This window comes from Schistocerca gregaria, unplaced genomic scaffold, assembly GCF_023897955.1.
Source record: "Schistocerca gregaria isolate iqSchGreg1 unplaced genomic scaffold, iqSchGreg1.2 ptg000473l, whole genome shotgun sequence".
Classification (NCBI taxonomy): domain Eukaryota; kingdom Metazoa; phylum Arthropoda; class Insecta; order Orthoptera; family Acrididae; genus Schistocerca; species Schistocerca gregaria.
This window is the reverse complement of record NW_026061886.1, coordinates 250,458-276,899: the sequence shown is the minus strand read 5'-3', so window position 1 is coordinate 276,899 and position 26,442 is coordinate 250,458. Positions and strand designations below refer to the sequence as shown.

The following is a 26,442-nucleotide window of genomic DNA, read 5'->3' as shown; positions in this document are numbered from 1 at the left end:
CTTCTTCTTGTCGGACTCCTCACAGGTGGATCCCTCGCTTTACAGGCCATTCCAGCGCGTGCCCTGCCAGTCCGCCGAACAGGCTCACTACATCCTCCGAACGCTGAGATCGACCGATGTCGCTTCCTAGATCGCCGTAGCGCCGCACACACGGCCGGCCTTGTGTATCGCTCTGACGGGCCGCGCCAACAAGCTCCCTGCGCACGCAACCGGCCCTGCGTATCGTTGGCGAGCCGCGCCAATAAACCCCCCGCACACACGACCGCCCTTGTGTGCCGCTCTAACGGGCCGCGCCAACGACTTCCCCGCGCACACGACCGCCCCTGTGCACCGTTGGCAAGCCGCGCCAATAAACTCCCCGCACACACGACCGCCCTTGTGTACCGCTCTGACAGGCCGCGCCAGCGAACTCCTCGCGCACACGACCACCCCCTTGTGTGTCGTCGGCAAGCCGCGCCAATGAACTCCCCGCACACACGACCGCCCTTGTGTGTCGCTGGCATGCCGCGCCAACAAGTCCCTGCACGCAAAAAAAAAAAAAGAGGCCCCGTTGCGCGTGAGAGGTACGAATCGTTTTACATTTCTCCTGCAAGAAAATTGTCGCCTTTCGAGAACCGCTTCGTCTGGACTACCTGGGTCCGATATACGATTGGGCGCCTCCGGGGGGCCGCCTCGGGGCGCCGTCACTCTGGTGCCTTTTCCTTCTTGCTGGGGCGATAGACCCCAGTGACAACCGCATGGTCGCGTTCGTAGGGCTCGAGAGATATCTGCTCAATCGGCTTGAACTGATTTTCGATCAGCTCGTCACGAACCTTGCTGAAAACGGTGCTAGGAGCGACCGTCGAGTCGATGCAACTCGCCTTGATGGAAATTACGAAGTGCCCGTCATTCTTGAGAAAGTTAGACGCGTTAATTGAAAAAATTTGCGCCTGTGCACGTTGAGCAACGTCCGCAAACAACACGTCCACCATCGGAACAATCATACGATATTTGGCGGGGTACCGCGCATCCTCGATAATCGGAACAATGTTCGTGCGAATCTTCGCCACCTCTATCAACTCCCTCCCTGGCCTGTGCGCCATTTCCACCGCATAAACTGCCCCTGTCGGACCAACGATGTCCGAAACGTGAGAAACAGTCGTGCCTGACGCCGCCCCTAAATATAGAACCTTGGAACCAGGACCCATGTAAATATCTCTAATCCCACGTAAAATACATGCCGCTAATTTAGAACGAAACGGATTCCACTGACGGTACTCCTTCTTCTCCTCCGGACTACTTCCTTCTACAACCACCTTCTTCTCTCCATATACCGTATTTCCCACCACCATGTTCAGTGTAACCAACATGTCCTCTTTTCCTCTCGCAATAAACACGCCGCGGTGACGATGCGCTTCGATAATTACCTTAGATCCACCTTTCTTCTTAGCTTGACGATTGTTGTTTCCTTCTCGGCCCTTCCTTCTGTCTCCTCCTCCCCCTCTGCCCCCTCGGCCACCCATCCCCCCTCTGTTACCTCGAACCGCTCCTCCTCTCCCTCCGCGGCTCATCCCGCCTCTTCGATCACCTCGACCTCTCTCTGGCTCCTCGCCAAACAAGCGTTAGTCTCCCCCCCTATCCGCGCTCTCAGGGCTACCGTGCGTCTAAAAAGTATTTTTCCATACCTGACATCAATTCCAAATCCTCAAATGACGGCCCCAGTTGCTTGAATGCCTTACAGCCACGATCTCAGATCCCGATTTGCCACAATTCTTATTTAAAAAATGCCCCTCTCTAAAAAAAAAAATTTCGCACCCACTACCTCTTTTCCGCCTCGATCCCCCTTTTCTCTCCCTCCCCACCAACCAAAACTACGCGCATTTTAAGCGCTCGGTCGTACTCCACCGCCGCTCGCCTCCGAAACCGCTCCACTCGTCCGCGCCCGCGCATTCGCGGCCCCGTCACCTATCACTTTGACACATGTCATACTCACTCTCCCTTCTACCCACATCCATACCACTTGAACCAGTCCCACACAATGGAATCCTACTACGACACGCGATATGCTTCCCCCCATCTCCACGCGGATCTCGAGAGAGGCCAATACTGCGGTCACTTCGGCGGTAGCTATATATCCTTTTTGTTGCAAATGTTACGCCAACTGCCTCCTTTTTGACGGCGCCGCGCGGCGCGTCCTCGGCCGAGCTCGCCTCGCCCGGGGCGTCCTCTCCACCCCGCGCCTATTTTCCTTTAACTCGACCTCACTCTGTCTACCACGCGCTGTGCGAGCTCAAGTTCAAACAGGACCTGACCTCCTTTCGCACCAGACGCTCCGCAGATGAGCGCATCGACCCCGCCCTCATGAGACTGCTGTCCAACTCCGTGGTGTCGAGGCACTGGGAGAGAATTGTCACCATAGACCCGTGGGGCCTGGTGGCGAAGCGGCCAACGATCTCGTCAACGACGGCGCTGCTGCACATCCCAGAATTCGAACTTGCACCTTTCATCGTAGAAAAGGGTACGTGTATGAGACGATAAGAGAGTTACCGACCGCGAGGGGGAAGAACTTGTCTCTTTCTGACACACAAAGCGCGGCGAGCGCCGTTGCCAAAACCTCTAGACGGGAACGTCGTCTTGCAGGACGGGAGCGTGAAGACGACGAAAATAGCGATCGACTATGTGTGGAATCTGCCGGGAATAAGTCGTCGATTAGGCGTCGAGGAGAAGAAGCTGAGAGAAGCGCTGTACAAGTATACGGGAGACGAAACGCTGAAGAAAGAGGAGCTGAGAGCCTACTTGCCCCCCACCGAAGGGGTGACCGTGTATTTGTTCGGAGACATAGAAAGGCTGGGGAACGCGAGGACGGAGGTCGCGCTGAGGGTGCACGACGAGTGCAACTCTTCGGACACGTTTGGAAGCGACATGTGTACCTGCAGGCCCTATTTGATCTACGCGATGCAAGGCGCGATCGAATGCGCTCAACGCGGCGGGATAGGCGTGATCATTTACTTCCGGAAGGAAGGCAGATCACTCGGAGAAGTGATCAAATACCGCGTATATAACGCGAGACAGAACCAAGAGGGCGGCGATAGGCCGGAAATGTATTTCAAGCAAACGGAGAGCATCGCGGGAATTCAGGACGCGAGAATGCAAGAGCTGATGCCAGACGTGATTCTGTGGCTGGGGATCAGTCGAATCGACAAACTGTTGAGCATGTCCAGCGACAAGTTCGAGGCAATTATAGGGGCCGGAATCGAGGTAATGGAGAGAGTGTCACTCCCGGAGGACTATGTGCCGAGCGGTGCGATGACGGAAATTACGGCCAAAATCGCATCGGGGTACGCGTCTAACAGCAAGCTGACCGAGCAAGTGTATGAACAAATCATGGATTTGAACAATGTTCGCGCAGCGTCAAAAAAAGTGTACGAATTGGCGAAACAAAACAAAACCAAATACTTCTCCCTTCACTTGGAAAAGCTAGAATGGACGATCGACTTCGTGACCGAGGTAATTCGGACGAACTATCCCTCTGGAAATATACCGCACCACTCTCGATGGAGGCACTTCGAACAGGTAACCTCTATAGAAGATCTGAAGAAGAACTGGAAATGCAGCGATAAAGAAAAGGTGAGACGACTGGTCGATCTAGCTGTCATCTCTGTACTCCTCGATGCAGGCACAGGCACGAAGTGGAAATACCTCGACAAAGATAACAGAACTCTCACGAGGTCCGAAGGGCTCGCCAAGGCTACGCTAGACATGTTCGAGGCCGGCATGTTCTCCAGTGATCCGGCGTCACCCCATCGCGTCAATACACTCGGCATTCTTAAACTGACATTCAGCGACTTTAAACATGCCCTCCAACACAGCATAACCAACCCTCTGGCATCGATAGATGCTCGATACAAGGTTCTTCAAAAATTCGCTGAAAGTCTAGCTCTAAATCCTCACGTGTTTGGATACGAAGTCATTCGACCAGGAAACCTTGTCGACTGGGCTCTAAGAGAAACTCGTCACGACCACTCTAGCCAACCGTTGTCCATGTACACTCTGTTCGGCACGTTGGTCAGAACGTTCTCCTCCGTTTGGCCCACAAACACTCCCAAAATCAAACAAGGCGACGTATGGCAGTACCAACTCCTCAAAGTTCCAGGCGTACCAGGAAGCGACCTTGTCCCCTTCCACAAGATCACGCAATGGGTCTGCTATTCACTCTACGAACCCCTTACGTCCTTGGGCATATCCATATCGGATCTGGATGCCCTCACCGCTCTTGCCGAGTACAGAAATGGCGGACTGTTCTTCGACTCGGGCGTCCTCTCCCTTAAAAACCCCTCGGACTCAGACTACGAATACGACGTCGGCGCCGAACTTGTCATAGAATGGCGGTCCCTCACCATCGCTCTCGTAGATCTCATCGCTCCTCATATTCGCAAAAATCTAAACATGTCCGAATCAGAACTCCCTATGTCAAAAATCCTGCAAGGCGGCACCTGGGACGCAGGGCGCAAACTCGCGCAACGTATTCGACCAGACGGATCTCCTCCCATATCCATCAGACTAAACGGTATCACGTTCTGAATCCTGCCACCAGCAACCACAAAAAAGCAAAAAAAACTGTATACGTATGCCATACACATCCCACTGCGTCTCCTTTCTCTCCCCCTTCCTTTGTCAATTCCTCTGTTACTTGTCCTGCCACTTTTTTTTGTCCCACCCTTTCCGCATTTCTCCCCTTACTCTTGGTGCACCCATGTCCCTCGAGTCTACAGGAGCTATCTTGTCTCGCCGCGAAATTCAAAATGCCATCGAATCAGGGTACGTTATCACCCCTTTAGACACTTACGCCCTCTCCTCCCATCTCAACGCGCTCGCCAACCACTCCCTCCTCCACCTGTCTAAATAGCTCACTTTTTTCCCCGATTCCTGAATGTGTCACACAAACAGAGAAATCATTATACAGCCATACGACCCCGATTCTGTCGGTGCTGCAAGGTACAGATTCGATGTCAAATCTGCCACCCTGTCCTCTCCCTTAACCCCTCTCCGTCGATCAGTATTGACCTGACTCTCAGCAACGAGTTCCGCTCCTTCATCCCCTGCGCTCAACCTCTCAAAGTCACCGAGAGAACCAGCTATGAAGACATCACCGTTAAAACCGTTATACCAGAGGGTGAAACCTACCTCCTCCCCCCAGGCAAAATGTGTCTCGGCATCACTTTAGAAAGAGTTGCTCTCTCCGACAAGATATGCGGCTTGCTCGGTACGCTCTTTGATACTTTAATTAAACTTAAAAAAAATCACACTACAACGTGTCAAAAGAGGGACGCTCTCGATTCGCTCGTCTAGGGCTTCTGATTCACATAACAGCCGGATTTATCAATCCAGGAATTAACAATCGGCAGGTGCTGGAAATATACAATGCTAGTAATCACGTACTAGAACTGATTCCAGGCACCAAACTCTGTCAACTCATCTTCATTCGGATGTTTGGCACTTCTAAATACAACGGCTTCTACAAAACTCAAAATTCACTATAGAAATCGAAAAGCACTTGATTTCCCCTTGTGTTGATTGCGGCAACACGTCCTCTTTCCCTGTGAGAGAGAGCCGCATCGTTTTTGTAATCGGCCCCTTTCAAATGACGTATGTGATCTAATAAAGTCATGAACCCTCATTCGGCATTTTATTACGGATATTGTACGGAAAACAGAGTAATGCACAAAGTTTTAGAATCGAAAGCGCGTAAATAGCCAAGGGCTCTGTCCTGAGTAATAGCGCTTTTGCAGGATTGATCTGATGCGTGCCTTGGTTCGAGTGCGACGTCCGAGTGCGATGGTTTGAGGGTTGACAACCTTCAAAATGTCGGACACGTCGATGTTGTACCTACAAAATGTGTGGCAGGTCGAAAAAAATAAGTTATAGTGAAAATGGACGCAGCTTCTAACTGTAGGAAAAGCAACGTGCTGCTGATTCGTAGACGAGAAAGAAGGACATACCTTGTGGGCATCAAATGTCTGTAGTTGACATACTTGATGAACGGAACGACGCGCGAACGTCTTATTAATTTTTTGTCGGGCATTGACTTCTTGATTTGGCGAGGTGGTCTGTCGATTCCAATGACAATAGCATGAGGATAATGACGTTTGGCAGATCCCTCATCGAAGGTCTGGATGATGACGGCCTTCTTTCCGGCGTGTCGGCCTCGGACTAGAAGGAGGACTCTTCCGGGTTTCATAAACTTGACCATCGTGTTCGCTAGCCCTGAAAGAATGAAGATGAAAGCGCGTGCGCAGCAAAAGAGCAGAGACCAGTATATTGTGTAATTATTGTTAGTGGATGTATAAAAAAAGAGAACCCAGCCCTGCGGGTCGATAGGCAATGGGGTTACCCTTGTTTGGAGGGCCTGGCTCTGAAAGTCGCAGATGCAGAGGACTTAAGGTATTTTGGCAGCAGCGATTCAGATTTCTTCATTTTTGAAGTGCTTTGGAAAGAACACTGAAGAATCATAGCGAAAAAAAAGAGGGGTTTGAGACGTACGAGAGACGCAATTAGATAGCCAATCTAACGGCGATTACAATACAAGATGATGCTTTAAAATAGCTGAATCTTGTTTTTTTTTTTTTTTGATCTATAAATTTTGGAAAAAAAAAACAAGAGGAACCCTATAATTTGGAGTATATGAGAGCTCAAAACTAAGAATATTTTTTGATTAAGTAAAAAGGCCGGCATATTTCAGATATATAGATCTAGAAAAAAATTGGCTTTTGTGGTCCACGTGGCTTTTGAGTAAAATAATTTTTCAGATTTCGATTTGATTTAGACGAGAAAAGTACGCCTACATTGGGTTAGGTCGAATTCGTCAGACAAGAGAAGATGTGTCTTTAAGTATTAAGACTTTTTTTTTTTGATTTTTCGGAATGTCTCTTTTTGACCTTTGTCCTAGAAGAATGAATCGAATTAATTTTTTTGTTATTTTTTTACCACATCTTGTTTTCTTGGTCAGTCTGTTGGTTCTCTGTTGTTCATCATGCCCGGAATCAATTTTATAGGTGAGCGCGTATCTGGACAGGACATACGTACTCAGAACGGTATGTTAGATGTATTTGAGCGCATTGGGAGGCATGCGAGTGGCGTTTTCGCTAGGCTTTTTTTTTTTGCTTGAGAGGGGTTTAAGCGCAGGTCGAGTGGGTGTCGCGCTCGTCTCACTGTGCTAGACTTGAGATGAAGATTGGCCGGCGCAGGTGGGAGGAGCGGAGCGTTTTTTTTGTGCTCAAGAGATCGCGTGAATAAAAGAGCAAACAGAGCTTGCGAGCTTCGAACCCGACGCGCTGCGAGACTTTTCGGCGATGTTAGAGGAAGAGGCGTGCAGATTGCCGCGCAGATCTATGTATGTGTGTGCGTTTATGTGTGGAACGGTAGGCTAACTCGCGTTTTTCCTAAGTGACGGCGTGTATTGCGCTTGCGAACATTTTGAAGTCATCTCTAGGCCCGGAGGGGTTAGACAAGATGTTGGTGGATCAGATTGGAGATGTCACGGTTACGAACGATGGCGCTACAATATTGAAGGGACTTGAAGTGGAGCACCCTGCTGCTCGCGTATTGGTGGAGTTGGCGCAATTGCAGGATGAGGAGGTCGGGGACGGGACGACGTCGGTGGTTATATTGGCGACTGAGCTGTTGAGGGTAGGTGAGGGAGGAGAGGGCTTTCCGTTACAAAACCTTACAGGAATTTGTACTGATTTTTTTTTTTTGCGTTGCGCCAAAAGCGAGGCGACCAGTTGATCAAGAAGGGGACGCACACAACGAATGTGGTGAGTGGCTTCTGTGTGGCGATGAATGAGGCATGCAATTACATTGAGAAGCAGCTGTCTATAAACGCGGAGGCACTTGGGAAGAACGTATTGTATTCCGTTGTCAAGACGAGCATGGCGAGCAAGGTGATTGGCCCTGATTCCGACTATTTTGCAGAGTTGGTGGTAAAGGCCGTACAAAGGGTGAAGCAAATAGGAAAAAAGGGGACATTCAAATATCCAATATCTCACATTAATATTCTTCGCGCTACGGGCCATAGTGCGAGGGAGAGTATGTATGTTGAGGGGTATGCACTCAATTGCGTGATTGCGGCGCAGGGAATGCCGAAGCGCATAACCAATGCAAAAATCGCACTTTGCGATTTCAACTTGAGCAAGGCGAAGCTGCCTCTGGGCGTATCCATTAGCATTCAGGATCCTCAGGAACTGGTTTCGATTCACGAGAGAGAACACACTCTATTGAAGGAGCGAGTAGATATGATTATCAAGGCCGGGGCCAATGTGATTCTTACGACCAAAGGAATTGATGACTTTGCATGTAAATACATGATTGACGCAGGAGTTATGGGTGTTCGTCGCTGCAAGAAGTCTGACCTCAAGAGGATAGCAAGGGCGACTGGGGGAAAGCTTATTTTGTCGATGGCGAATCTAGAGGGGGAGGAGTCATTCGACCCGGCCAATTTGGGAGAGGCCGGATCTGTGTCCCAAGAATCTATATCTGATCAAGAGCTTATCATCATTCGAGGTACCAAGGAGTCTCAAGGTGCGAGCATCATTCTCCGCGGCGCCAATTCCTTTATGTTAGATGAAATGAACCGCACCATACACGATTGTTTATGTGCAGTCAAAAACGTGCTCGAGATGAATTCGGTCGTCCCTGGAGGCGGCGCCGTTGAAGTTGCTCTCGCCATGTATCTTGAAAGCTTTGCGCGCACACTGGGTTCTCGTGAACAGTTGGCCGTCGCCGAATTTTCCCAGGCGTTGTTGGTCATCCCCAAAACCCTTGCTGTCAACGCCTCTAAAGATGCCATCGACCTGACAGCCAAATTGTGTACTTTGCATAAGGCCGCTCAGGACAAAGAAGACAAGAAGCGTTTCTCCAGATACGGCCTCGATTTGACCGAAGGCAAGCCCGCCGACATCATCGACCAAGGGGTTCTTGAATCAAGCCAAGGCAAAATCAAATACATTCGGTTTGCGACCGAGGCCGCAATGAGCATCCTACGCATCGACGATGTGATCAGGTTAGAACCAAAAGCCGCTCCAAAGAGATACGATGAAGACGAATGATCGGAGTGACTTTTTATAATAATGACGCGCTCTAAAATTTTTGACATATGTCCCCTCTGCTTTATTCTGTTCTTCTGAAGTTGTGCGAATGTGCACACATTTGAAGTTCACCCCGTTTTCCGAAGGGCCTTCAGAGCATCTGATGGTTTTTTTCACCTGTGGTTGGTTTGACATCTCCGGCTGACTCGTCGCGATCCGCGCGTCGTTCGTCGAAGGGCGCCTTCGAGCGGATGAGGTCTAGGCCTTTTCCGTGCCGGCAGAACTAGCGGGGCGGGTTACTCGGTAACTTATCGGTTTTAAAAATTCGAGCGATTTACGCTATCATTTTTTTTACATGTTTCAGCCTGCCACGTTGATATAGACAGGCTCAGTATATCGTCATTTACAGTCGCGGGTGCACGGTGGCGTATTGACGTGAAAGTCTTCGGGTGACGCTGAGTGGCTCGAGGTTATGATTTTTTGTGGCGGAATATAGCATTGGTAGAGGCCCCTCAGCTGAGAAGATAGATGAAGGGTGTGAGCTATTCGCCAGTGGCCGGGTTAGGTGGCGCCGACCCTCGCGACAAGAAGAACAGCGACTTGGAACAGTTCGAAACATTAGTTGCTCAAAATGTCAAAGTCACCAAAAATATTTTTGGAAAGTCTTGCACCGCGATCGACCTTTCGTCGGGCGAGCTTCGGGTGGACGATGTGGCGCGGATTCAGGGATACCTCGAGTCGGTGAGAAAGTACAATTCCTAGGGTTGATGCGGGTGTCTGCGCCTCTCTATCGGGCGGGGTGGTTTTTGCTAATGTTCGGTTTTTTGAACAGACTCGATTTGTCGAACAATTGTTTGGCGGAGTTTGGGATTGGAGAGTACGCGAAGAAGCTGTCGAGGCTCAGGACGTTGTACCTGGACAACAACGAGATATCGCGGCTGTGTTTGCGTGGGATGACGAAGTTGAAGGTGTTGTCGATTTCGAGCAATCGCCTGAGTGATTTGCCGAGTTTTGACGACCAGAGTCGGTTGGAGTCTCTGAACATTTCGAACAATCGGATATTAAGTACGTTTTGAGGGGGAGGGGGGGAGGGGGGGGTTGGTGAGCGTAGACTAAGGCGTGTGTGTCCGTGGAAAGGGGGGTGGAGAGAGTTGGGCAAGTTGAAGGGTTTGAAGTGGCTCGACGTGTCGTCGTGCGGAGCGAGGATGGTGATGGGGGAGTTTGAGAGGAGCGTGCTTAGGGAGTTGAGGTCGTTGCCGAGACTGAGGTGGTTGTTCATAGACGGGAGTTTTGCGGTGGACGACGAGCCGTCGCAGTTGGAGGCGTTGATTTTGCAGAGTTTGCCGAAGTTGTTGTGGTTGAATGGGAGGCCGGTTAAGGAGTTGGCGAGGGAGCCGGTGGGGACCTGTCAGGGGGTGGGGGCGGAGCAGGGCAGGTGGCCGGAGATGAGGGCGAGAGAGGGCAAGAGGTGTCACAGTGTGAGCAACGTGCGCCAGTTGGTGAGTGCGAGCTGCGTTGGGGGGGCGCCGAGGGTGAGGGAGGTGAAGGAGGAGAGGTTGGTGAGGTTTGAGGAGGGGTCGAGGGTGGAGTTGGGGGGGTTGCCTGGAGAGCGGGAGCCGACGCCTGCGGTGGATCGGGTGAGTCGGGAGGAGAGGCCGGTGAGGGTGGAGAGGAGGAGTAGTTTGGTGGGCTTGGAGTTTGCGAGGGAGTGCTGGGAGGAGGTGGAGGATTCGGCGAGGGACGTGGTGGGGGGGATGGCGAGCGAGGAGGGGGGTCGAGAGTTGATGGCGAGGGTGGACGGAGATTGCCAGTCGAGTGAGCAGTTGAAGAGGGAGAGGTTGTACATGAGTAATATTTGTTGGGCGGCGAAGCCGGAGGTGCCTTTGGACTTGAGTTTTGGGGATTATGTGATACAGTACATGGTGGGGCTGGGGACGTGGGGGAGTAGTTGGAGGGGGATATTTGTGAGTTCGGACGGTTTGATTTTGGAGGCGGCGATTCGGATATTGGAGTCGGCGCCGCCCGGAGCCGACCGGTTGTTTGGAGAGGAGACGGAGCGTTACGTGAGGTTGTGCCACAGGAATTTGGCGGAGGTGTTGGGGGTGTACAACAAGGCGTGCAAGATGCAGTTGAGGAGGTGGGTGGTGGGGACGGATTGTGGGACGTTGTTGGCGTCGGGGGGTCTGTCCGAGGAGGGGAGGGCGAGGATGGTGTGCGAGGTGGCGGGGGCGATGAGGTACTTGCACAGCCAGGGGGTGGTGCACGGGAGCGTGTCGAGCAGGAACGTGGTGCTGGACGAGGAGGGGAGGGCGGTGGTGACGGACTACGGATACGCGGGTTTGAAGTCTCGGTTGAAGGGGTTGGAGTGCACGAAGGAGGCGGACGTGGGCGGTTTCGGGGCGTTTGTGGCGGAGGTGTTCGAGATGAGGTTGGGGGACGCGAGGTCGAGCGAGGGGCCGGGGGGAGAGTTGTTGGAGGGCGGCGCGGCGCGGGGAGAGGGGGAGAAGAGGATTCGGTTGTTGGTGAGGGCGTGCGGACAGTGCGATCCGAGGAGGAGGCCCAGTTTTGAGGAGATATGTCGGTATTTGGAGGAGCGCGATTTGGGCGCGTCGGTGGGGTTGAGGGAGAGGGGGGGGGGTGAGGAGGCGGAGAGAGAGGAGGAGAGGAGGTTGGAGAGGGAGAACAGGGAGAAGGTGCAGTTGGAGATTAGTTTGTGCAGGGATCCGTGTCACTGGAGGGGGGGGGGCGGAGGGGAGGTCGGAGGCAGGGTGGAGGGAGGAGGCGGGGTCGAGAGAGGAGGCGGGGTTGCCCGGAGTGCACTCGGCGAATTTGAACGCGTTTGCGACGAAGGTGTGCGAGATGTTGTCGTCGGAGGTTTACTCGACGAGGGTGATTGCGCTGAACGTGCTGGACAGGCTGACGGACCAGCGGCGAGTGGCGCACATTTCGGAGAGGGCTGAGTTTTTGGAGAAGTTGTTGGAGCCGGTGAGGCGGCTGGAATCGAGCGTGGCGTGGAACGAGGGCCAGTTTAGGGCGGGGGGGACGTGCGTGGTGGAGTCGACGTTGTTGGCGCTGGAGTCTTTGTGCAGGCACTGGTGCTTTACCAGGGCGGTGGTGGAGAGGGGGGTGATGGGGGACTTGGTTCGGTGCGTGAAGTGCGGGGAGTACGAGTTGATTCAGAGGTATGGGATTCGAGTGATTGGGACGATTTGCGCGTTTCGGGAGGGGAGGGAGGCGCTGCGAGCGGTGAAGGGGTTGGAGTTGTTGGTCGGAATGTTGGGGGACGCGGGGATCAAGTCGGCGTCCCTTCGGCAAGTGGTGTGGGCGTTGCCGAACTTGATTGTGGAGGAGGAGGACAAGAGGATTTTGGTTGCGTCGAACGGGCTGAGCAAGATTAGGGCGATTTTTTATTCGGCGTCGGTGCAGGTGCAGGTGCACCTGATAGCGGTGATAATTGGCCTGTGGAGTTACGAGGAGGCGAGGAGGTTGTGCGAGGAGTCGAGGTTCAAGAACGCGGTGACGAGGATACTGGGTTCGGGGTTGGACGACTTGCAGTATTCGGCGCTGAACATGTTGGCGAAGATGGTGGAGAGTCCGAAGTTCGTGTCGGAGAATACGGAGACGTTGTTCCTGGTGAAGGGGTTGATCAACCTTGTGCCGTACGTGTCGCGCGAGTCGATACTGGCGGCGTACGTGTTGGAGAAGGTGACGCGTTCGGCGCAGGGAATAAGCCATTTCAAAATTTTGGGGGGCATTACGTTCGCGGTGCGTTACCTGTCGTCGGGCGTGGAGCTGCTGCCGGTGAGGATATCGCTGCTGCGCATCGTGTCGCGCGCGCTGGAGCGGGACGCGGGGTGCGGGGACATCCTGACGGCGCTGAACGCGGTGGAGTTGCTGGTGCCGTTGTGCATGTCGAGTTTTTACGCGTTGTCGGTGACGTCGCTTTCGATAATGAACAGACTGGCGGAGCAGCCGAAGAATCTGGAGAAGTTGTCGTCGCTGTGCCACAGGTGGCTGGAGCCGGTGGCGTCGTTCGCCGCGTCGGCGGAGAAGGAGCGGCGCCAGTTTTTGGCGATGCAGCTGCTGCACAGGGCGTTTGCGGTGGAGCAGATCAGGTCGTCGGCGTCGCTGACGATTCGGTGCGTGAACGAGATACTGAGTTCGCTGCAGTCGTTCACGGCGTGGCACAGGTTGCTGGCGCTGTGCCTGCTGTCGCAGCTGCTGTCGGTGCCGTCCCACCGGCACTTCTTGCTGGAGCGCAAGCAGGCGCGGTTCTTCCAGGAGATGCAGCAGGTGGTGGGGTGCCTGTCGTCGCCGGAGCAGCTGAGGGGCGCGCCCGTGAACGAGAGTCAGCTGAGAAGCGCTCTGACTCAAGTGATCAGCGCGGCGCACGCGGTACAGAGGCTTTCGTCGCCGATTCTGGACTTCATGGTGCGTTCTCTGAATCCGCACGACGACCTGCTGACGCTGCACACGCTTCGCGCGCTTCGGTCGCTGTCGGAGTCGCCGCAAAACAGCCAGTTGATACGCGGCGCGCTGCCGCTGAGCGCGCTGAAGGGCGTGGCGTCGCGCAGCCCCGGCAAGCTCGTGAGGGTGCTTTCGGAGCAGCTGGCGAGGGACCTGGGGTACGCCTCGGAGAAGGGGGCGCGCGAGTAGCGCGCGCTGGTCGGGGGGGTCGCGGCGCACGCGGGCGTGTGTGTGTGTGTGTTATAGGTGGGGTGTGCGGGGGACGGGGGGGCGAGCGCGACGAGGGATAAAAAAAAGTGCGTACCGAATTTGCAGTTTTGTACGACGGTTTAGATTTCATTGTTTGTTTTAGCGCCGGGCGTTGAGTTTCTTCGGCGGGTGGAGCGCTCTCTTTGTACGCGAGTGAGAGAGGAGATGTCATACTTGGGGTCGGGCGGCGCTGGCCGGAGCCCGCTGCCGCGCCGGGCGACGCGTCGGTTTTTCGAGTTGGACCAGGGCGGCGACTTGGCGGATCGCGCTCTGGACGAGGAGGGCGACGAGGGGTGCGCGTGGAGCGAGTCGCGCGGGGTCGAGGGCGAGAAAGTAAGCGGGGGCGTGCGTTGGGAGGGGTGATGCGTTGGGGCGAGGAGGAGGCGAGTGCGCGAGAGGGGGGGAAAAAGGGGGGGGAGGTACAACGAGCGCGAGTTGTGTGTGTGGGTGTGTGTGGAGGGGTGAGTAGGCTGACGGGTGGTTTTTTTTTTGTTTGGTTGTGCTTGGGAAGGAGCAGGAGTTGGAGTGCGTGGACGGGGAGGGGGCGTTGGTGAGCGATCCGAGGGTGTTCGAGGGCAGGCTGTCGAACGGGACGCGGATACTGCTGTGCGCGAACGAGGTGCCGGTGGGGCGCGTGTACGTGCAGATGGTGGTGAAGGTGGGGAGCTACAACGAGTTGGAGGAGGAGAGGGGGTGCGCGCACCTGGTGCAGCACGTGGTGTTTAGGGGGACGGAGGGGTACGACGACAAGGAGTTGGCGAGGTTTGTGTCGAGTTTGGGGGCGCGTCCCGACGCGGACTCGAACGCGACGACGAGGTACGATTACACGGTGTACAGGATGGTGGTGCCGCACGAGGGGTTGGACGCCGAGAGGAGGAGGGCGGGGCTGGAGACGGCGGTGAGGATGTTGTCGGAGATGGCGACGGGGGGTCGCATGGAGGAGTGGGCCGTGAGTCACGAGAGGGGGGTGGTGTTGGAGGAGGGCAGGTTGAGGAGGGCGGGGGTGTGGGGGGACCGAGAGGGGGTGGAGGAGGCGGCGTTGGTTGGGACGGAGTACGAGGGGAGGGCGCCTTTGGGTGGGAGGGGGTTCGAGTCGTCGGTGTCGACTTGCACGCCGGAGAGGTTGAGGCGTTTTTATGAGAAGTGGTACAGGCCGGAGAACATGGCGGTGGTGGTGGTGGGCGACATGGGCGACACGCAGGAGGTGATAGAGAGCGTGTGTCGTCATTTCGGCGGGGCGAGGTCGGAGTTCGAGGAGGTGGAGCGGGGCGACGAGGAGGCGCCCAATTCGCCGGCGCTGGCGGCGCTGCGGTCGCGGGACGGGAGTCGGTCCCACTTGTGGCTGTTGTTTCGATACGCGGAGCCCGTTCGGCGAGGGACGCTGGAGGAGAAGTGTTTTTTGTACGCGGTGAGCGTGTTGACGTGGCTGATGAACAGTCGCTTCAACGCGGTGGTGAACGGGAATCTGGGTCGGATATTGGAGATGTGCGCGTCGGAGAGCGGGCTGACGAGGAGGCACCGAGTGTTGGAGGTGCGGGCGACCTCCACGAGGGAGGGCGAGGCGGACGCGTTGAGGGAGGCGCTGATTGAGGTGGAGAGGCTGAAGAGGCACGAGATATCGAGCTCGGACTTGAAGAGGGTTCAGGTGGTGATGGACGAGTTGGCGACGCGCGAGGAGTGTCTGGAGCAGCCGAGCGACCGCCTGTCGACGAAGTTGGTGAGGAGGTACTTGTACAACGAGCCCGTGCTGTCGCCGAAGGCGATGAAGGCGTGCTTGAGGAGGATCTCGAGCGGGTTGACGAGTTCCTACCTGCGCGAGGTGGCGAGGAAGGTTTTGGCGCCCGGGAACCTGCTGGTCTCGGCGAGCGGTCTGGAGGCGGAGGTGAGGGAGATGATGAGCCGAGTGGAGGCCCAGGAGGTCGCGCCGGTCGTGTATTGCAAGCCCACGAGCTTGGTGGCGGAGCGGGAGCTGCGCCCTCCGGGGAGGATTGAGTCGATTCACAGACGGGGCTCGTCGGTGATTTTGGAGCTGAGCAACGCCGCGCAGGTCGTGGTGAACCGCGTGACGCACAGAGAGCCCAAGAACGTTCTTGGCATCGACCTGGAGATCGCCGCGGAGGGCGGGTCCGCGGAGGTGTGGCAGGAAGGGAACAGGGCTCAATACGACGCCGCGGTGGCGTCCAGCCTGTTTGCGAAGCACATATCGATAGGCGGGATTTGCCTCCCGATGTTGGGGTTCGAACTGGGCGTGGTCATGAAGAGCTTGGACTCGCTGCTGTTCGAGAGGAAGGCGCAGTTTTCCTGCTTTCCGTCCTGCCTAGAATCCATGCTGCAAGTGGTTTACTGCCTGTTCACGAGGCACCCGAACCGCTGGCCCGACGAGCGGTGTTGGGAGGAGCTGCGCGTGCTGCTGGACCAGATCGGCGATTCGTCCCCGCCGAGCTCTCGCCTGTCGGAGCGCGCCCTGTCTCTCAACTGGCAGGACCACTCGCTGTTGTCTCCCCTGACGTACGAGAACCTGCGCAAAATAGACCTGGCGGACTGCCAGCGGTGGTTCGAGCGCGCCTGGTCCAACCCGTCCGAGTTCGTGTTCGTCCTCACCGGCAACTTCTCCGAGGACCAAGAGGACCAACTGTTCTCGCTGCTGCAAAAATACGTCGCGTGCATCCCCTCGAAGAACGAGGAGCCCTTCTTCTCCCCCAAGGCGCGCGCCCAGCGACAGCTCAAGACCATCCGCAAAGTGCAAAGGACCGTCCAGTTCAGACCGCGCACCAAGGAAGTCTGTCTCTACGAGGGCGACGAGGGAATCGCCATCTCCCGCATCACATTTCCTATTCCGGGGTACAAAGTCCAGCTGGAGGCGTCGCTCGTGGAAGTCATCGCCTGCGCGTTGGAAAACTACCTGTTCAACCTCTTCCGCAACGACATGGATCACATCCACGGCATCTCCACCTTCACCCTGCACCCCTTCGGCCCCCTCCTCCCCGGAGAGCTGGCCGTTCAGTTCTCCTCCGGCCCGACCCATGCGCGGTCCGTAGCGCGCCGCGTCCTCCGCGCCATCAAAAGCCTGCAAACTCATGACACGCCCTGGTCGTCCCTAGAAGTCAGCAAGGCACTTTACCGACAAAAACAAGAAAGCCTCCCCCCCCACCTGAAGAAAGACGACCAAATGGGACATCTCTTCGGACACAAAGTCTCCAACAAAAACCTAGACCAAATACTTGACGAAGATCTGGCCAAAGAACTCTTCCACCTCCTCCTTCCCCCCGACCACTACACCCAAGTCACCCTGTATCCCGCAAGCATGGCCGCATCCCCCGCCAGTCGTTGGACGGCTGGGACCGTCACAATCGTATCGGCACTCGCGCTCGCCATCACACTCTACATTCTCGCCAAATCCCGTCGCTAAAATAAAAACTGTATAAATTCGTGACTTCCTCCCCCCTCTAAAACTTTTTTTTTTTAAATCTGTTCTATTATGCAAACACACACGTCATCAGGCGGCAAAGAGGACCTCCCCTCTTCCTGACCTACCGCCTGATTCGCTTGATTGTTTCCACCATCCCGTCTTCAAGCGGGTGGCCATTCCAGCACACCTTCCCATCGTAGTCTATCACGAACGCGCAAGGAATACCTGATAACTTAAACTCATTCATGTACTGCTGCGTCACTCGGTTGGTGTTGTCAATTGCCACCGTGTATGCCATTTTTTCCCCCATCTGCTCGACGAAGCTCTTCACATGTTCAACGTCCTCCTCGCTGGTCACCCCTATAAACACCACGTCGGGGAACTGAGACGCCACCTCTGTAATGTGCGGAATGCTCTAAACAAATGAGTTTTTTTTTTCCTCACACTCACACACGAAAAACCCCCCCCCCACCTACCTTACGACAGGGCGGGCACCACGTAGCCCACAACTCCAAAACCACAATCTTCTTCCCCTTCAAGCTCTCGAGGTCCACCGGTGAACCCTTGATGTAAATCAAATCGCTAAGCGGAAATGCGTCGACGGACATTCTAATTCTAATGAAAATGACCCGATAAAAACTTCACCATCCTGTCATACTTTTTTTTTTAATACATGCCAATTTGCTTCAAACTGGCCCTCGCCACGTCCTGCGCCCACATCTTCAGCTCGGAACGCTCGTCAGGGGCTATGTCCCCCACCCCGAACAAGGACCCACTCTCTTCGAGCATCCTACCCGCCAGTTCTTCCAGCTCCTCTCCGTTCTTCGCCTCGCTTAGCGCCGCCTCCAGCAAAAAGCAAACGTCCACCACAAACTGCGTGTACTTCAACCGACCCGCCCCTTCGAGCGCTCCCCCGGCCGAGAAGTTCAAGTGCCATTCGTCGAATATTCGGATCCACAAGCCTGTCAAAATGTTTGGCACTTTTGACAGGCCGAGCCAAAAGACCATAAATTCTTTCAGTTCTTTTAGCACGTACTGAACCACTTGGACGGCGTTTTTGGACGGCCCACCGCTCTTCTTCAGAGACCCCTCTTCCACCTGGTAGCGCTCGATGTTCGTGCGTTCCAGGTACGTGTAGACAATGTCTTGGGCCGTTAGAGTCACGATCAGCCGCTCTAGTTCGCGACACTGAAACCCGAGATACTTTTGAAACGCCTTCAGTTCGGTGAACAGATGATCGGGCGCGCGGTCGACCGTCTCCGACACCGCGCCGCAGAGATAGAAGGCGTCTGATAAAAGCACGACGCGCTGATGATCGTCCAGTTTCCTTCGGTGCGTCTGAACGATCGAAAGCAGCTCCGAAAAATATTTTTGAATTAGACTCGCGTACACAAATTGGAAGTGGTGTTCGAGGCCCAACTTGAGCGTGTTCTTCAGACTGTCGAGATAGGCTCTGGTCATGTGGTTGACGTAACGACAGCTCTCGGTGCAGCGAGAATCGGCGTGATCCTCGTCTTCGCTGCGGTCGTATTCCCACGGCTCCTGGCTCAGCAGTTCCACCAGTTTGTCCTCGACTTTTTGGCGGAACTGGTTGCTCGCCGCGACCAGCGGCTTTTGGAAGATTTGTCGCACGTAGAAGGCGATTGACAGGCCCCGGTGCTTCAACATTCGACACTGAGTCAGAAAGACGTCGAAGCTCTGGTCCAGCGACGCGAGATCTTCGAGCGACACGTCCGTGCTATGTTTGAACTGCGAGTACTTTTGTATCACGCGTATTACCCATACGAGCAGTCCGGAGACCACCGAGGTGTCGTCATTGAAGCAGTGCAAAAAGTCATCACAGGTCGAGTCGATGGACGCGAACAGGACGTAGGCCAGCTCTTCGATGTGCGAATGGCCGTCGGTTATTGGGGCCAGTTTGGAAATTTCTGTGCGAATCTTCTTGTTGATCGTGCTGAAATAGATTTCCTGCGCCGCTTCGGCGTATCCCAGGCGCGTCAAGTAGGTGATGATCATTCGAGTTTCCGTCTTCTTTAGTGACAAGTTTCGCAGCTCCTTCAACAGGGACTGTGACAGCATCGTCACTCGCTGTTCCAGCGGCTCCCTGATCCCCTTGTACCGGAGTGCGGGCAGCAGGGACTTGCTGAGTTTGTTGGCCTTCTCCACCTGTTCCACCGCCGTCTTGAACAATCGCTCAGAAATCAAGATGTCAAGTTCGTCCGGCAGCTCCAAGAGCCAATGCACATCCTTGACTAGGCTGTTCGACTCAGGAGACTTGCGACTTGTCTCTTGCAACAGCAATTTGTGGCTGTTAAAAGAGACCCGCCTCAGGCCCGTGAACACTGTCCCGATCTCTCCGAGGCCGTTCCTCAGCTCCAGCACGCCCGTGTCGAGCTTGGCGATGTCTTTGGACGCGGCTATGAAGAAGGGATAGTTGCTATGCACGTTCTTCTGCAGGCGCTGAGCGGCCAGATTCTGGCTGGACAGCAGCTTTTCCTTCACCTGGCGACGAATCTCGGCGATCTGCATGCTCTCGAACAGAGAAGAAGTGTACAGTTTTGCATCGAACGACTCGGAGTTGAAGACGGGGTCTATAAGCGCCAGCATCTCGCTGCTCGATAGCCGCGTGATCATGTCGCCCAGCGGGTTGCCATTGCCCCGCACCTTGCGCCGGCTTCGCGGAGCGCCCTCTCGTTAGCGCACCGCGCGAGACGAGAGAGAAAAAAAAAAAAAAACGTACATTTTATTCTCGCTGAATGGCGAGAAGCTCTGGTTCTTCTGCGGCGAATGGGATGCATTCTTGTCCTCCCCATCCGTGGGTGTCCGACTGGGAGAGGGGTCAGCATCGAACTTTTTATATTCATCCATTTCTCTCGCTTCCCGCCGAGGGGCTGCCCGTGCGACGCGCGTGCAGGCGAGAAAGAAATGCGTTCGTCGGCAGGCCCGATCGTCGAAAGCTCGTGAAGACCGCGCAGACACCCGGCTCGCTGCGCTACCACACGCACACAAAAGCGACTTTGGCGAAGCTTTGGCCTGCAAAAAAGCGCGGACGAAATAATATTTATAACCGACAGCCTTGGAATTTGTGTGTGCGCGGGGGGGAGGGGAGTGTCTGTCGGTCCGCCGACCGACGAGGGTTACTGGGCGCGCGCGAGGCGGTGCTCGGTGCGGAGATGATGGATGGGGGCGCGCGCGTGCGCGACCCCGCTTTGTACGGGCGGGCGCGTTTGCACGCTTTTTTTTTTTTTTTTTTTTTTTGCGAGGGAGTGGGGTCTCCTAGAGGAGGGTGTGAGGAGGCTCGACTTGCATGAACCTGGACAGGATGGTGAGGTTTCTGGAGGTGAATTGCGCAGGGACCGAGTTTTCGCGGGAGAGGGTGCGGATCCACTTGCGCAGGAGGGTGCATTGCTTGAAGTCGAGGTGGGGGGCGGGGAGTTGATGGACGTGTCGGAACCAGACGAGCGCTTGAGAGAAGAGGGCGTGGTTGCCGTGCTTGATGAAGCAGAGCAGGAACACGCTGACGAGGGAGGTTTGGAGAGGTTGGATGGAGAGGTCGAAGGAGGCGCGGGTGGCGAGAGCGATGACTTCTGCGAAGAGGTCGTTGGAGCGTTTGTTTTGGGTCTGGGACGAGAGGGCGGAGAGGAGGGAATGGTAGATGGCTGCGCTGGCCGGGATGTTGTGGTCTTCTTGCATGGAGCGGAAATAGGAGAGGGAGCGGTCCGGGTGGTCTCGACTGAAGGCGTTGATGAGGATTTCGAAGGAGTCGAGGGTGAGTGCCTGCGGGTTGTTTTTGCATTGGATTTCGTAGAGGTCTTGAAGGGGGGACAGGGAGTTGGTGCCGGAGAGGGTGGAGAAGCATTCCATGAGTCTAGGGGTTTGGAGTTCGTCTAGTTTGAGTTGTCCTTGAGAGAGGTGTTGACGCAGAGTGGTCCAGAGTTCTAGGGCTCGGTCGGGGAGTCCGAAGCGGAAGCACGCCTGGATGGCGAGGACGAAGGGTTCGGCTTCGAGGAGGGACAGGTCGGACGCGAGGTAGCGTTCCCAGGTGTCGAAGAAATCGGATGCGGAGCCCACAGAGAGCCAGGAACGAAGGAGGAGGGTGTAGTCGGAGGGGCGGAGGGAGAGGTTCCACTTGGGCATTTCGTCGACGGAGAATTCGTAGGCGAGGTCGGGTCGGTTGTTGGCGTAGAAGCTCGACATGATGATGCGGATGTCTTGCTCGGTGGGTGTGATGCCGACCTGAATCATGTACTCGTACTCTCTCATGAGGAGGAAGGGATTGGTGGGGGTCTGTCGGGAGACCAGTTCGAGGCGTTTTGAATAGAAGTGGCGAGATGGCATTATTTGCCGCTCGAGCATGGCGGAAAAAGTGTCAAAGAACGAGTTGGCATTGCCGATATAGTACCAAGTCAACAGCGCCATTTCCAGCATTTCTCGGTCGAGGGGCAGGTCGTCGGCCGTCAGGTCAGAGAGGACGCCGGGGATCTTGCTGAATTCGCGTCGGTCGAGGTAGTGGTTGATGAACAGCTTATAGAGGTCCAAATTGGGTACATACCGAGTCGACTGTCTGAATTCTCGAAATCGTTTGTCGGCGCGCGCGGTGTCGTCAGCGGATAACAGGTGCTTGATGATTGCGTTGTAAGTCTGGGACCGCGGAGCGAGGGACAGGTCATCGAGCCTGCGGACGAACTCGAGTGCCTTGTCGGCTCTGCCCTGCGAAAACATCATCTCGGCCATGATGCAATAGGTAATGCGTCCGGGGTTGACGTGCCCGCCTTCCACGAATTCCTTGTACGTGCGCAGGACCATGTCTTGGCGCTGAATGTTAGAATAATGGAGCAGAATGCGCTCGAGGAGCACGCGGTTCATGGAGCTCCCGATGTGCTTGACCGCTTCCTCAAACAGTGACAGGTCTTCTGGGAAGAACTTTGCATACATCGATAGCAGACAGTAGTACAACTCAGTTGTTCCTTGCACTCCGATGCTCAAAACGTGTTCGTACACGTCGAGGGCCATTTTGTGCCTGCCCAAGCGCGTGTACGCCCTCATCGCCCTCGCATAGGCCGCCGGCGTCATCGGTACGCACTGCGCCTTCATCGACTCGTAGCAATCAACGATGCTCTGATCTCTGGACCCCAACTGCTCCAACGAGGCCGTGTACATGTCCGACATCTCTGTCTTCCTGATTTCGCGGCCACACATCGCCTCATAGGCAAACACGACTTCTGTGTACTTGAATTCGCGGTACGCAGTGATCAAAAATGCCTCCCACTTTTCCGGACCAATTTCCTTCAGCATTCTCTCGTTGAACTGATCTAGCTCCTTCTCGATTTGCGCCTCGCTGTCGCCCGGAAAAGGCATCTCGTCTCTCTTCGCCGAGGGCCCCCTAGACCACCTCGATTCGCTGTGTCTGGGCGCCCGCTTGACCGGCCTGTCCCTCGACTCGGGACGCGCGCTCATCAGCAGGCGCCGGCTCCGGTCGCCGGCGCGCGGCGGCGGGACTCGAACCGACCGCGATGCTCGGCGCGGCCCAGAAACTGCGCCGCCGCGCCCCTCCGAAACGGAAGAACGCCCATCGAACTCGACGCGCGCCTTCAGCGCCGAAGCGCTGCCTCGAGACGCGGCGCAACGAACGGCAAGACTCAACATCGACGCGACCTCGACAAAGCAACTGCGCAAATCCGACACCACGGCTCGGTGTGCACTGCTCAAATAAATCCCGCCTGCTGAGGGGGAAAAAAAATCCGATCTGTCAAAAAAAAAAAAAAGACGCTATATCCAATTCGTTGTGCGCTGCTCAAATAAACCTCGCCTGCTGAGGAGAAAAAAAAAAAAAAATCTGATTTGTCAAAAAACACTATGCCCAACTCTATTCGTTGTGCACTGCTCAAATAAATCCCACCTGCCAAGGAGGAAAAAAAAAATCCGATCTGTCAAAAAAAAAAAAAAGACGCTATATCCAATTCGCTGCGCACTGCTCAAATAAACCCCACCTGCCAAGGAGGAAAAAAAAAACCTGATCTGTCGAAAAAAGAGACACTATATCGAATTCGTTGTGCGCTGCTCAAATAAACCTCGCCTGCTGAGGAGAAAAAAAAAATCTGATTTGTCAAAAAACACTATGCCCAACTCTATTCGTTGTGCACTGCTCAAATAGACCCCACCTGCCAAGGAGGAAAAAAAAAATCTGATCTGCCAAAAAAAAAACACTGTATCCAATTCGCTGCGCACTGCTCAAATAAACCCCACCTGCCAAGGAGGAAAAAAAAATCCGATCTGCCAAAAAAAAAAACACTGTATCCAATTCGCTGCGCACTGCTCAAATAAACCCCACCTGCCAAGGAGGAAAAAAAAACCTGATCTGTCGAAAAAAGAGACACTATATCGAATTCGTTGTGTGCTGCTCAAATAAACCTCGCCTGCTGAGGAGAAAAAAAAATCTGATTTGTCAAAAAACACTATGCCCAACTCTATTCGTTGTGCACTGCTCAAATAGACCCCACCTGCCAAGGAGGAAAAAAAAACCTGATCTGTCGAAAAAAGAGACACTATATCGAATTCGTTGTGCGCTGCTCAAATAAACCTCGCCTGCTGAGGAGGAAAAAAAAATCTGATTTGTCAAAAAACACTATGCCCAACTCTATTCGTTGTGCACTGCTCAAATAGACCCCACCTGCCAAGGAGGAAAAAAAAAATCTGATCTGCCAAAAAAAAAACACTGTATCCAATTCGCTGCGCACTGCTCAAATAAACCCCACCTGCCAAGGAGGAAAAAAAAAAAAAAAATCTAATCTGTCAGAAAACACTGACTCTATTCGTCTGTACTGTCGCGAACAGAGCCAACCAACTCAATCTACGAGCCTCGCGACACCCCGCAAAATAAGGATGAGTCGCAGCCACGGCTCCAACAACCTCAAACCGTTCACCCTGCAGAAACCCTCCCTCGATCATCACCCCTCTTCCTCCCAACCCGGTACAGCACAAAACCTGTTTTTTTTGCGGATTTGCTCCAACTTCTCGCTCGAAGATCCCTGACTCGTCCGTTTCCCCCTCCAGTCGGCCACCAGGCGTCGCTCAAGGACCTCATACTGAAGGAGCTTCTCCTTTTGCCTACCGAATACGAGGTGCTCAAAGTGAAAGAAGGTCCGTGCCAGTCCTCTCCCCCCCTTTGCCAAACGAGGCGTGGACCCGCGTTCTGAACCCCTCTCCTCCAGACCTCGCCGCGGAACTCCAAAGCTCTCTGCGAACCCGAGCCCAGTCCCTGGACTCGGAGTCCTGGATGTTCCCAATGGCCTCCCGTCCGCTTTGACGCCCCGGCTCGGCGCGCCCCTCTTCCCCCCCCTCCGCCAAATAATAAAAATAATAAATTAACGTTCACATCGAAAATTTACTTGGCTTTTCCAAACGCGCGCGCCGGCGAGAGGCGCCGCCTTAGTGAGTGGCTTGAGAGATCATCTCGATCTTGCGTATCATGTCGTCGACGTCGGTGTGTAAAACGTCGGCGATCTGCTGCTGCTCCTCCCTGGACAGCTCCAGGACGCTCTCGATCAGGTCCCCGTCGATGAAGTTGAAGGACTTCTGCGTCTTCCGGTCGTTCTTGAAGCTGCGCCAGTCCGAGTGCGAGAGTCCGCCGATGCCCTTGACCACCGAGTTGATCCCGTCCTGCAGCTCCTGCAGCGACAAAAACAGCCGCTCGGGGAGCAGCGCTATCACGCCAATGCTGCCCGACAAAGTCCCGTAAATCACCGTCTGAATGTCCAGCGAGTCGCTGTCCGGCAGCTTCATCGTGATCGACCCGTGGCGGAACACGTTCGGCTGGTCCCCCAGGTGGTAGCACCCGCCCAGCGCCAGTCGCTCGCGCTCGTCCTCGCAAGCCGAACTCGTGTCGCGGCGGAACGCCAGCAGGTTCAGGTAGTTCTCCGACACCAGGTAGTTCGACTCGTTCAGGATCGCCAGCGCAATGATCCAGTGCGGCCTCGGGTCGCTCGCCAGCTGCTCTATGCGCCCGTCCACCGGCTTGTACACCAGCACCACCACGCTGCGAATCAGGTCGCCCGCCAGAATCAGGTCGCCCCGAGACGCAATGCACAGCACGTGCACGTGGTTCCCGTGTTCGCACTCAATTTTCAGGTCCTTCGTCCCCTCGTTCGTCTGGCTCCAGTTGAACAGAATCACCTTCGACGCGATCCCCGCCAGCAGCTTCCCGTTGAACGCATCCAGGCAATACACCGCCCCGCTCGTGCTCGCCTCCGCCTCCAGACACAACTTGCGGTTCTCCACGCGCAGCACCAGAATTCGCCCCTTCGTCGGCTCGCTCTCGTTCGGAATCGCGTACCCCGTCCCCACCACGTAGTGGAACTGACTCTCACCCACGAACGCCAGGCTCACTATCGACTCGCCCAACTCGTTCCTCTCGAGCTTTATCGTGTCCAGCAACTCGAAACTCGCGTCGTCTATCAGCTTCAGCGCGTGCCACTCCGTCTCCTCTCCCGCGCTCTCGTCGCACTCGTAGCGCACCGTCGACAGCAGGAACGTGCGCGTGCTCGGCTGGTGGCTGATCCGACGCGCCATCTCTCCCAGCGGAACCGTCCTAATGTGCAACTTCTGAATCTCGTCTATCGTCCCCACCACCAGCGACTCGTCCGTCGCGAACGCCAGCGAGTCCGGGAACGACCTCGAGTCCACCATCGCCACGCAGTTCACCTCGCCCATGTTCACCATCGAGTACGAAATCTTGCGGTTCCTGCTATATATCACCGTCGGCCTGTCTCCGCACGCAAACACGTTCCACGACCCCCTCGCCGAAAACAAACTCAGCACCACCGGGTGCGACCCCAGCGATATCTTCTTCCTTCCCGACAGCAACGGCGCGTCCTCCCCCTCCCCCCTCTGCACGAACACATAACTTATCACGTGCCCGTCTCCCAGCGCCGCGAAAAAATAATGCAACCCCTCCAACGTCACCATCACCACCGACCTCGGCAACGTCTCCCCCCCCAGCGACTCCCTCCATATCTCCCGCAAATCCGGCACCGCGAATATCCTCACGCTTATCTCTCCCCACAACCCCACCGACACATACCACCTCCCACTCTCCTCTCCACTCGCGCCCAACTCCTCCAAACAGTCCACGCTCGCGCACGACACCTCGTGCTCCAACCTCGTGCCGCTCTCCTCTCTCACCTCCCCCCCCCCCCCCCACCCTCAACAAGTACAACGCCGAACCCGCTCCCACCACCACCCAACTCCTCCTCGCCG

At 55.3% G+C, this 26,442-nt stretch overlaps 7 protein-coding genes and 1 long non-coding RNA gene across 8 annotated transcripts; 4 read left to right on the top strand and 4 right to left on the bottom strand.

Annotated features, from left to right (window-relative positions):
- Positions 1-127: 127 nt before the first annotated feature.
- LOC126313308 (rRNA 2'-O-methyltransferase fibrillarin-like) lies at positions 128-1,726 on the bottom strand. The gene is made up of 2 exons (XM_049992263.1): positions 1,665-1,726; positions 128-1,579 (listed from the first exon to the last, which is right to left on the bottom strand). The coding sequence occupies exons 1-2, from the start codon at positions 1,669-1,671 to the stop codon at positions 684-686; spliced, it is 903 nt and encodes a 300-aa protein (XP_049848220.1). The 5' UTR covers positions 1,672-1,726; the 3' UTR covers positions 128-683.
- Positions 1,727-1,884: 158 nt separating this feature from the next.
- On the top strand, positions 1,885-4,642 carry LOC126313327 (uncharacterized). Its single transcript, XM_049992279.1, has 3 exons — positions 1,885-2,110; positions 2,245-2,497; positions 2,600-4,642. Exons 1-3 carry the CDS (start codon positions 2,018-2,020, stop codon positions 4,558-4,560), a joined length of 2,307 nt encoding a protein of 768 aa, XP_049848236.1. The 5' UTR covers positions 1,885-2,017; the 3' UTR covers positions 4,561-4,642.
- An 84-nt stretch (positions 4,643-4,726) lies between these two features.
- Positions 4,727-5,549, top strand: LOC126313325 (dCTP deaminase, dUMP-forming-like). Its single transcript, XM_049992278.1, has 4 exons — positions 4,727-4,797; positions 4,927-4,974; positions 5,037-5,242; positions 5,302-5,549. Exons 1-4 carry the CDS (start codon positions 4,733-4,735, stop codon positions 5,517-5,519), a joined length of 537 nt encoding a protein of 178 aa, XP_049848235.1. The 5' UTR covers positions 4,727-4,732; the 3' UTR covers positions 5,520-5,549.
- Positions 5,550-5,633: 84 nt separating this feature from the next.
- LOC126313326 (uncharacterized) lies at positions 5,634-6,580 on the bottom strand. The gene is made up of 3 exons (XR_007555109.1): positions 6,520-6,580; positions 5,979-6,243; positions 5,634-5,865 (listed from the first exon to the last, which is right to left on the bottom strand). It is a non-coding gene; the product is annotated as an uncharacterized LOC126313326 (long non-coding RNA).
- A 205-nt stretch (positions 6,581-6,785) lies between these two features.
- Positions 6,786-9,423, top strand: LOC126313323 (uncharacterized). Its single transcript, XM_049992276.1, has 3 exons — positions 6,786-7,070; positions 7,424-7,665; positions 7,749-9,423. The coding sequence occupies exons 1-3, from the start codon at positions 7,010-7,012 to the stop codon at positions 9,081-9,083; spliced, it is 1,638 nt and encodes a 545-aa protein (XP_049848233.1). The 5' UTR covers positions 6,786-7,009; the 3' UTR covers positions 9,084-9,423.
- A 4,520-nt stretch (positions 9,424-13,943) lies between these two features.
- Positions 13,944-17,187, top strand: LOC126313408 (uncharacterized). The gene is made up of 2 exons (XM_049992354.1): positions 13,944-14,111; positions 14,296-17,187. Exons 1-2 carry the CDS (start codon positions 13,944-13,946, stop codon positions 17,185-17,187), a joined length of 3,060 nt encoding a protein of 1,019 aa, XP_049848311.1.
- Positions 17,188-17,200: 13 nt separating this feature from the next.
- On the bottom strand, positions 17,201-20,392 carry LOC126313328 (uncharacterized). Its single transcript, XM_049992280.1, has 3 exons — positions 19,928-20,392; positions 17,664-19,861; positions 17,201-17,602 (listed from the first exon to the last, which is right to left on the bottom strand). The coding sequence occupies exons 1-2, from the start codon at positions 20,053-20,055 to the stop codon at positions 17,854-17,856; spliced, it is 2,136 nt and encodes a 711-aa protein (XP_049848237.1). The 5' UTR covers positions 20,056-20,392; the 3' UTR covers positions 17,201-17,602; positions 17,664-17,853.
- On the bottom strand, positions 17,309-17,795 carry LOC126313407 (thiol-disulfide oxidoreductase ResA-like). The gene is made up of 2 exons (XM_049992353.1): positions 17,669-17,795; positions 17,309-17,583 (listed from the first exon to the last, which is right to left on the bottom strand). Exons 1-2 carry the CDS (start codon positions 17,793-17,795, stop codon positions 17,309-17,311), a joined length of 402 nt encoding a protein of 133 aa, XP_049848310.1.
- Positions 20,393-26,442: the final 6,050 nt, after the last annotated feature.